The following is an 11,269-nucleotide window of genomic DNA, read 5'->3' as shown; positions in this document are numbered from 1 at the left end:
TTGTAATATGAAATTTTTTGGTGATTTTTACAATTCATGACGCCATTATACATGTACATAGACAAGTGAGAAAATGACTCATTTTAAATAGATATGCGTTGAACAAGGGTACTTATGACATTTACTGCTATGTTGTTAAATCTAAGAAAACAGTTTTCTTTTTACATAAAATCCAGTTGGCCAAAAAGATTCCAACTGAACCTTGTTCTTTTTCTATATTTTACATATTTTGATACTTTAGAGAGCAATATCAAAAATTGGCTGTATCAGATCATAAACTTTATTTTGAAAGAAAAATGTCTTACTGCGGTATAAAGAGGTACTTTGGAACCTGTGGGTACTGTTGCCATGGATCCGGAACCTATTCCCTCCCACTGAGGCGGAAAACAGCATTGTTGGTAAGAAACAACTAACACAGAGGAAAAAATTAAAAATCCCAGCATGGTTTATTGATGGTTTTTTAAAAACTGATCAGATGAGAACTCAACGCTTGGAAATTTTTAAGATAAAATTTGTGTCTTAGATGGAATAATGCTGATAAGAATGGAATCATAATCTTCATCGATACGACACGGTTTTATCTCTGTAATATGTTTAAGAGAGATAACTAGTAAATTAATATACAAAAGTTTTTTGAGTTATTTGTTATTTTTGGTTTGATCACTAGTTATTACTGCTCATCATATGCAAGTGTAGCTTTAGGTTTGTCACTAAGAAAAACAATGCAAATTTTAAAAACTGGGTTTTTTTATCTTACATGTTTTTATGTTTATCTATTGATGTACAAAACGGATGAAAAAAATTGTAATCATTGTTTTAATAGGTAATAAATTTAAATGTCTAAAACAGCTACTATTAACTCTTGTCAGAGTTAATGCTGATCATTAATTCTTCATTTAAGGAAAATTAAAAGGAAACTAAAAAAAAAACTGTTTGCGAAGTGTAAAATATTAAGTAATTTCTTAAATATCTCTAAACTGTGTGAATTGTGTTAATTGCCCTAGACCACAAGAAGTTTTCTTTTTCTTTAAAGTGTGATTGTTTGTATCATTTTTATAAATAACTCTTATTTGAGATTCAATTTATCACTGAAAAGGATGGCATTGAAAACCAAACATAAATTCTTCGGATATTGATTATAAGTATGGGAATTACTGTTGAAGAAAAACATTACTTTTTCACTTTTCTTCAACGTCTGCGAAATTAATTCCTACAATAGCAAAGAAAGGCATTATATATATATATATTATGTACATGGATTTCTATATATAAATGATAACATAAATTAGGATATCAATTAAGTGAAATATTGCATCCAGAACGTGAAATATTGTTTAATTCATTGTATTTTTAATTGATGATAGAGTAAATACCCGTGGAATCTTTCCTGATGAACGTACTTTACAAGGTTAAAAGAATGACCTAAATATGACTGTAGTTTTGTAAATATTTTAATACCCCTGCAAGATTTCTCTTTCTTTACCCTTCTCCAAAATATTAACACAAATGAATAAGAAACTTCAGCAGTACTGTGCAACAATATTATTGTAAAGAAGAATTAGAAATTTGAAAGCACAATATTTTACCACAATTGGTCACATAAAAACTTAAATGACTTTTTCAGCATTATATACAACCATTTACCAAGATAAATTTAAGTCCAAGGTTTATGACATCATTGACAGCCGATTTTAAAAAAAAAAAAACAAAACATGGACCTCGTATTCTTTTAACCTTGTCATTTGCAAAATTATTTTTTGTAAACAACATTCTGTTTGTACAAACAAGTACTCTAAAGTACTTAAAAATATAATATAATATAGAATATTTATAGGATGCTTGAGCTCCTGATTGGTAATATTGATGTGGTTTTTGGAGACCCAGTCTTCCATTATTCCAACACAATCTCATTCGTAAGAAAGAAGAAAACACTTGGTGCCGAGGCTTTAAAATCGACATTAAAATACGAGGGTTCTTCGAAAAGTTCGTGGACTGCTACCATATCTTTTTTTATTTGACGTTATATGTTACCCAATTTGGTATAAATATTTTAACAATGAATCCAAAGGGCTTGTATTAATCTTTTTTTGAATACCACTATTTTTTTTAAAAACTTATCCAGAGTTTAAAATGCAAGTTTATGCAAAAATCGGATCGCTGAGCATATCAAAATTAACGAAGTAACAAACAATATACTGAATATTGTCTCTAGTCGTATTTTCTGTAAAATGGAGCAATAGCCATAACATCAAATTTTCTAATTTAATAAAATCTTGTGAGAAGACAGTATTCCAAATTATGGCTTAATATTTTGCTTTGTTGAAAAAAATCAGCTTGAGAAGATAGGTAGTCTTCATTGAAAACGATGACGTTTTAAAACATCACGGAACAGCCGATAACGATGCAGTTTCGTCTTTTACTCAGGAAAAATCCTAAATAAACTCAAAAACTGTTGAAGGAATAAAAAAAAAATATGTCACAAGCGAGTTGTACATGTGTGTACAAATAGTACAGGCAGTGTCTGAGTGACAGAGATTATGTATCAGATGAAAACAATCTGTGAAGAAACGGTTTAACTGTGAAAATATTAACAAAAACTTTAAAAAGTCGGAACGTCAATGAAAGACTTTAGAGGTGCTTACCCTGTGAAAGCAGAGTTAAGTAATAATAGAAATTAAAATCCTAACAAAGGAAGTTATACAACGAGAGCAATTCTTAAAACATAAATGTCAGGTATTAGGGAAAGGATTTAATGAGTGGGCATTGGATTATACTGTCGGAAATGTATAGGAATATTATTTTGTAGAAATTTTTGAAGCTATATTTTGACGTTACATTGCCGTTATGTGTGCTTCCCGGGTACAAAACATGTTGATCTTGAAATGAAGTACATGGATTTCTGTTAAATCGAATGGAATGAAACTCCACACACCAACAAAACAAATATGTTTACATATTATACGAGGGTTGTCCCGTAAAATCGTGGACAAGTTGTCTAGTGTGAAAAATAAACATCACTGCGTTCTGAAATTTTCACTATACATTAGTACATATTTTAGTAATATACACAGCAAATTTCAGATAAATATATGCATAGATAAACAAATTATGAGATTTTATGCCATGTATTGTATCACCTTACGGCGCATAGATTATAACGCCAAAGTGTCTAAAACAGCGTCACGTTTTATCTTTGCTGAAAATGAAGTTGGATGAGTCCGACTTAGGTTTAGGAATTTCATTGATACACATTATTTAGTCTCCATAAATAGCCGAAGAACCAGTTGGCACCCTCATGCGATCTTCTAAAGATTTATTAGTAAGTTACGGACAATATTCTCACCATCATTCAACTAATAGAAAATCTCATATCGGCGGTCTACTGTGACAGCGTCTTTTACTATTACAAGTCATTAGGAGTTTGTCTGTATGTATTGTACTCCCCAGGGACTCGATCAAAAAAAACTTCGCTAAGAAAACTCGTATTTCATTTGTATACTTAAGATATGGTGATATTTTTACAATCATTTTTCTTCTATGGTCATTTCAAGTCTCTAAAGGTGTCATTACAACATCGAAATAAAACTGAACTGTTCTCCGGTGCGCCGTAACGTCATAAAACGTCGCCATTTTTCGTGTGTTGTGTTTACCACTTTCCCATTTCGAATGCTCGAGAAACTGCCAAAAATTAAACAAATGCCTTAAATTTTTTACAAAGACTACAAAATTGATTGTGGAATTGATTTAGGATAATTTTAATCCAAATATTATGTATTTAAAACTTTTATTTTGAATTCAAACTTGTGTATTCTTTAATAAAACCTTGGTTTTTGACCGTGCGCCGTAGGACAATACCTCGTGCACATTCAAGCATAATAAAATCTTTATTTTTGCCTATATTTTATCAAAAAAAATTATCTTGCACTTAAATATGATAAATAAACATTTACGGAAATTTTCAGCTTAGTGCGCCCATTACTTTTCGAGAAAAACGCTTTGTCCACGAATTTACGGGACAACCCTCGTAATGCCCTTATTTTAAATTTCTAGTGAGTAATATAACAAAGATTGACATCGTCCGCAAACTTCATCACCTGCATACGGAGTTTATATCATTTAGTTGATTCAATTCGCAAAAGCATGCTCTACGTATGAACAATTTTTGATACGAGGTAGGTAATCGACAAACAAGTTGATGTAACAAGAATATCAGCAGTCTCGTTTAAAGTTATCATTTTGTAAGTTCTGATCGATACAATGACCTTGTCAGCAAATCTAATTTATCATTAACTCAAATGCCGACCAACATTTTTCATTATATTTTTTTACCATTATTTACACATTGAATTGTCCAAGGATTTTTTCGTTATATCCAGATCATAACACATGGTCTTTTTAAGAGAGCTGGGTGGTTGTAGACATTCTTTTAGACTATATTGATCTCCTTTAGAAGAAAAGCTCCATATTAGAATATGCAGAAATGATCAAATTTTAACCCTAAAATGTATGGAATTTTTCTTTGCCAAATTATTGCACTTAAAAGATTAAGATATATCTAATAATGAAGTTATATCTGATGGTTAATTTGTTGACCTACCTACCCCCAACCCCACCGCCCCGCCTCCTTAAAATAGCAGTTCTTCGGATAATGTTTAATTAGTATGTACAACCTTGTTTCTTTGTTGTGTGTGTACTTATCATATTTTAAATTTGCCTTCTAGGGTTTATTATGTCATATTTTTTCTTCCTAGTGTGATAGTGTCAATTTATAGAGATCGTTAAATGAATAATTCCTTTTCCATCAACGTTGCTGTCAGTAGCCTATCTTGGTCTGAAAAAAAATTGTATTTGAAGCATGCTCTTGTGTATGTAATAAGTTGGCAATTGTAAACAGCACGATAGAGGAATAAAATGTGTTCATCAATTTAAAAAAAAAAACAATGGAAACGCTAAAATCCTCTTTTTTTTGTCAGAGAGTTTTATTTTGTTCGATTAGTTGTCCCTTTTGTCTATAGTTAGTAAAACATCCAGATATGAAACGTTTTTGACAGAAGTTGTGATGTCTTAGACCAAGTTCACTGGTATACATGGAATCGACATATGAATGAAGGTACATGTAGCTTATGTCAATTGATTAGGTGTCAATTTATCTAGTACTCCCTGATTTGATCTAGTAATGTCAAGTTTCTTGCCTCTGTACCCTTCATCTTTGCTACATTATGAAGTCGGTGCCTAAGATGTTTGTGAGAAAATAAACCCTTCTGTGTATGAAATTGATATAGGGTATTGTATATATCAATGTTTCTTAACGATTTGAAGAGGTTTAAGTTTCAACGTAATAGTCAAAATGCTATTCCGAAATCCTTAAGCTAGTGCCTCATCTAGAATATATTATTATATAAATATTGCATGTAGTTGAGAGTAACATTGAAAATTTTCACCCCAAGAAAACAATTGTGCACGCATAAATTCTGCGCAGTCGCTATTTTTTGGAACATCACCCGTCGTCAAGCACTGTTGACTATTGCTACGCTGGAGGCGTGGCGTCATTATTCAGCAGGTAAAAGTGTTTTTTAACAAATACTAATGTTTCTCGACCAATCAGATTCAACTAATTTACATGAAAGTATAATATTTTAAAATATTATACTTTCATGTAAATTACTTGAATCTGATTCGTCGAGAAACATTTGTTAATAAACACTATTACCCGTTGAATAATGAAGCCACGTCTTCCTGCATAACAACAGTCATAATTCTTTTCCAAAAAATAGTGCATTTTGCGTGCGCGGTTCAACACATATATGTATAAAACATTTATAATATGATAAATATTGCATGTAGCTGAGTGTAACATTGAAAATTTTCACCCCAAGAAAACCATTGTCAACCTCGTCTGCGACTGCATGCAATATATGTATAAGATCATATTATGAGATGTAAGGTTTTGCTGGACCATCTGACATTAAGAAAATTATGTGTTGATCTCTTGACCACGTGTCACATTTCATCTTATCAATATTTCAATTTTTTATTTTGTTTTCTAATAAAAAGACAGACATAATTCTTTTTTTAAAGAAGTGCATATTGCTAAATATAAATGTATATTTTATTTAAAATCTTTAAAAAATTCTGTAAAAAAACTGCATTATACATATCTAGCTGACTAGAAAACTACACATTGTGTTTTCTTCATCCTACCACAGTTCCCTGTAAATAAAAAAACCCACATATTTCAATACATCGTAAAGATTTGGTGATAACGTTTTGCATATTTTTCACAAGAATTTCGAAGGATGTAAAAAAAAGGCTGCTGAATATATATCAAAAAATAAAGATATGAAAAACATCCCAAATACACAAAAATAATCAAATATAAAACTGAACTGAGTTCAAAAAAATAAATCAAGGGGAAATAAAGCTTTCAAATAACATAAAACAAACAATAAAGCAGAGAGAGAGAGAGAGAGAGAGAGAGCTTTTTTTTTTTTTACATCTTAGATACCTAAAAACACAATGATATGAAATTAAGTCTATCAAAAATGTAATAGTTAAACTAATATATTAACGGATTTTTTTAAAAAATGTCAATAGTAGTTCAATAGTTATTAATATTTAGGAAACAAAAATAATTTTATGCAATGAGACACACATTTGCAATAAAATCAATTGGTGTTTTGTAGATTTTTTGCTATTTTTTTTAATGTGAAAACATGTACTAACCGCTAAAGGAGCAGCTACACAATTGGCCGGAACTGCAAAAACCGATAGATCAGAGATACCGGGAGTGATGCTATGATATCCGATGGATCCGATGACAGAATCTAAATGCAACAACAAAGTTGTATACCAAGAACAAATTTGTATAGCAAGGAAGGAAAAAATATTCAATTATAATCAGATTTAAGTTGTATCCTTTAAAATCAATGTTCGTTCGTTATGTCTTTAGTTCTTATTGACTGGCGTGTTCTTTCAAAAGGCACTTATAGATGGGCTTATTATTTTACTTTGTAAAGTTAAACCATTTGCCAAAAATAACAATTTTATAAAAATAAGAAAATTGAAATTAAAATGAATAGTTGAAATCAAGATTATCTAGACCCAATTTAGAATATTTTCTGATTTATTTTACAAATTTTATTTCTAGAAGTTTGATTCTGGAAGTCAGAAACATGAATAAAATTTGTGCCTTTGTGGAAGCGTTGTATTATATTGACTCACTTCCGTTTTCGTCACTTCCGTGATAGGTGGCGCCTACAGGAATACAACCTTCCGCTACAGATAAGGTAGATGGGTAGCCATTAAACACAGATCTGTAAACCGTAAAAGGAAGCTGCTGGCCTCCTGCCCCGAAATATGTCTTGGCAACAACCGTAGAGTTGTCACCATTGGTTCCTTAAAAAACAAACTTAATCACGTAAGTAACATTTTAAACTTTACAATTTTATTTTGATTGACATTGCATATGTGCTTTTTTATTTTCTTTAAATATGATCAAATTATTCCCATTATATAAAAATATAACGTATATTACATGTATCTATATAAAAGGTAATATTTAATGGCATCAACTATTCACATTGAAAATTTTTTAAAAATCAAAAATTAATTTTACTGCTTGCATTTTACTTAACGTTTTACATGTAGCTTCTGTGGAACAAGATTTGTAATTAATTGCTTTTTAATTGTTGATTACTTACCTAAGCAAGTTACTTCTTTGTCTGTCATAACTGTTTTCTTACAGGTATTAGTACTAACATCAATGACATATTGAATTTTCTACAAAAGAATAATACATATTATAAAATATGTATTTTGAAGCTTCATTGATTAAGATAAAGCTCAGCATGAAAAAGTAACAGCGTAAAATGTAATAATCGAAATGATAATTATATTTAAACAAAAGTACAAAAATTTGACAATGAAAATTGAATGTTCTGTATTTTATCATTGGTTTCGTTGATCAGAATGATCTGACAGTTTGAACGGTACACCATTGAAGTCTAAATTAAACATTTTTTTTTTTAAATCCTCGATTGCTAGAATTTCTCATTTCTAGTTGCTTCAAATTTTGAAACAAAAACAAAAAGTGTAATAATGCAATAAAATCGGACTGACAGGTAGCTAGTGGTATTTTGTTTAGTGACTATAGTTAGTCTGTATCGTTCTATTATCCCTGATGCTATTGTGTCTTGTGACTATAAACAGTTTGTACCGCGCTATAATCCTTGATGCTATTTTGTCTAGTAACTGCAGTTGGTTTGTACCGCGCTATAGTCCCTGCTGCTATTGTGTCTTTTGACTAAAATTAGTCTGTACCACGCTATAATCCCTGATGCCATTTTTTCCAGTGACTATAGTTAGTCTGTACCGCGCTTTAATCCCTGATGCTATTTTGTCCAGGGACTAACGTTATAATCTCTGAGGCTAAATGTATTTTGTCTATTGACTATAGTTAGTCTACACTGCGCTATAATTCCTGAGGCTATATTTAACTAACTACTAAAGTAAGTATATATCGCGCTATAATCCCTGATGCTATTTTTACTTAGTTACTACAGAAAGACTATATCCCTGATGTTTTTTGTCTTGTGACTAACATTAGTCTGTCTTGCACTATAATTCTTGGTGCTCCTTTATATAGTGACTATAGTTATCTAAACCGCGCTATAATCCCTGAAGGTATTTTGTCTAGTGACTATAAATAGTCAATAACGCGCTATAGTCCCTGATGCTATTTTGTCTAGTGACTAAAATTAGTCTGTACCGCGCTATAGTCCCTGATGACTTTGATCTGAGTAGTTTGCCCGTCTGTCGTCACACTTCCGGACAAGTACAACAGGTGCTTGGAGTAGTCCACTGACAGAAGATAATTAAACTACAAATAAAATAGGATAGCAAATTTAGCAATTTGATATGTACTAAAGAGTACTACATGTAGTATATATTGGCTGATATACATGTCGATGAAATCAGAAATCTATATGCAAATTGAAATTAGCTTTTTTTAATAAACGAATAGTAAAATAAAATCTACTCTAGTATATACGGAGAAAAAAAAAATATACGAAAAAGTTTACAAAGATTAAAATCTTGAACATGTAAATCAAATTTCCTACATACAATGAATTTGTTCATTTCAACTAATTTATTAGAAGCATATTTTTTACTACAATGATGAAAAGACTTTGAGGTATTTATCATTATGTTTAAAATATACTGATTATTGTTAATATATAATAATTCTTTTAGTGGATGGTAATATTTTTGGAGGAAAATAGTGTAATTTTTTCTTGTTTTAAGGGACCAAAATTTGAAAACTTCAAGACGTAGTACTCGACGTATACAAATTAAAGACAAAATATTCAGACTATAAAATTTGTAAATAAATGTCATAATTGTGTTATTTTATTAATCATTTTCCTTTAGGATACACAAAAACGTTGCATGATTGATAACTAGCAGAGTGTTATGTATAATGCACATGCGCAACTTAGACAAGTTCTTACCGATGTAAAAACAGGAACGGGATTATTTCCCTGAGGAACAGAAGCCATGGATCCGGATTCTATTCCTTCCCATTGGGAGGGAAAGCAACATTGCTGATGAGAAAGTGCAAAAACAGAAACTATAATAAATAAAGTCAACATGGTAGGAATATGAGAAACCGGGCGGCCTGAGAGACGACTAATTTGGAGTTTGAAGATAAAGTGTACCTTAGGGTCTTTGAAAGACAACAACTGATTAAGGACGAATTATCAATTTGATAAGACACGTTTGTGCCCTATATATATGTATACCATATATTTGTACCATAGAAATTAAACGCCATTGAATTTTGAGTTATACAGTGTTGAATGCTTTGGAACCAAAAAAAAACACACGTATTTATTGCATTTTTAATTCATATTAAAGATATTTATTACTTTAACGAATCTAGCTAGCATTGATAAACAGGTATTTGCACTTTTTATAACTGAGATAACATTTTGTGATTGATTATATTGTAATATACCTATGACATTGTACATTGCTCTACTTTTCTTTTTTTCAAAAAGTGTGTTTCATAGATTTTTTAATCGCATTTTTTTTTTCATTAAAAAGCACAAAAAGTGTAAATGATCAGGATTCTAAGGGAGGGGATACTCCATGTAATTCGCAGTTAGATACTAGTACCTTGTGTTATTATTAGTACTACCTGTATGGGTTAAATTTATTTTCGAAACAAGTGCCTGTGTTAAAAAGGTCACAATTTTATGCTATATTTGACTTCATCACACTCGTTTCATATGAAGATCTTTTACTAGAAAAAGAGACGTTAATAGTTAATAAACAATATCTTATAATGAACTTTATTCTTTAAACTTTACAATAGTAAACTTTCCTTACTTATGCAGCAATATATCTTCATCACCTGCATACGGAGTTTATATATCTCAGTTGATTCGATATGTAGAGCAGGTTCTTCGTATGAACACTTTCTAAAACGAGGTAACTTTTTGACGAACAAGTTGATGAAACAAGAATATCAGCAGTCTTGTTAAAAGTTATCATTTCATTTGTTCTATGGTCGATACAATGACCTATGCAGCAGATACAATTTATTCATACAAATTGTTAGGCCATTATCTACTTTTATGTACAGAATTTATGTTTTGAAAAAAGGAGTTATACATTTACAGTTCCCGCAGAAATTCGGGACAATCTTGACGTACATTTTCTGAAAAGATGATCACCAGTTTTCTTCTTGCAGTATATTTATCTTTAATTCTGCTTCATGTACATAGGCGTCGGAACCGGGGGGGCTGACCAATAACTATTAAAAATTTTTTTTCCAAATATATACTTAAGTAGAGACATTGAATATATCTTTGCCTACTAAGCTCCCCACTTTCCACTGATACGTCTTAACATAGGTTAAAAATTTGGAAAGTGGTGGTGTTTGGAAGAAAATTTTTGGTACTGGAGTTAAAGATCAGTTCCATGTAAATGACCCCCCCAAGCCCACGAAATAGGATTTTCGTGTTTAGAAGTAGACAAAGGGTTTTTTTTTTTTTTTTTTTGCTTGTCAGGTTTATTTGGAGGTATAAAAAAAATTTTTTACACTTAGCCCCCCCACTTTCAATTTGCTTCCGACGCCAATGATGTAGTTACCACTTACGTCTTCTATCTCTAAAGGATGCCCAAAAACTATTACAAATTTCTTACTATAAACCAATCACATATTCCACAAGAACTAATGTCCTCTACTTCCTTAAATAACAAATAA

At 30.9% G+C, this 11,269-nt stretch overlaps 1 protein-coding gene across 1 annotated transcript; it reads right to left on the bottom strand.

Annotated features, from left to right (window-relative positions):
- Positions 1-6,137: 6,137 nt before the first annotated feature.
- Positions 6,138-9,716, bottom strand: LOC134236515 (ependymin-related protein 1-like). The gene is made up of 6 exons (XM_062718695.1): positions 9,510-9,716; positions 8,768-8,878; positions 7,701-7,779; positions 7,222-7,395; positions 6,724-6,824; positions 6,138-6,210 (listed from the first exon to the last, which is right to left on the bottom strand). Exons 1-6 carry the CDS (start codon positions 9,648-9,650, stop codon positions 6,193-6,195), a joined length of 624 nt encoding a protein of 207 aa, XP_062574679.1. The 5' UTR covers positions 9,651-9,716; the 3' UTR covers positions 6,138-6,192.
- Positions 9,717-11,269: the final 1,553 nt, after the last annotated feature.

Source organism: Saccostrea cucullata, unplaced genomic scaffold, assembly GCF_032062105.1.
Source record: "Saccostrea cucullata isolate Sc308-1 unplaced genomic scaffold, CSIRO_AGI_Scuc_v1 ctg1880, whole genome shotgun sequence".
In the NCBI taxonomy this organism is placed as follows: Eukaryota; Metazoa; Mollusca; class Bivalvia; order Ostreida; family Ostreidae; genus Saccostrea; species Saccostrea cuccullata.
Note: the sequence above shows the minus strand (reverse complement) of the source record. Positions and strands in the feature narration are given on the sequence as shown.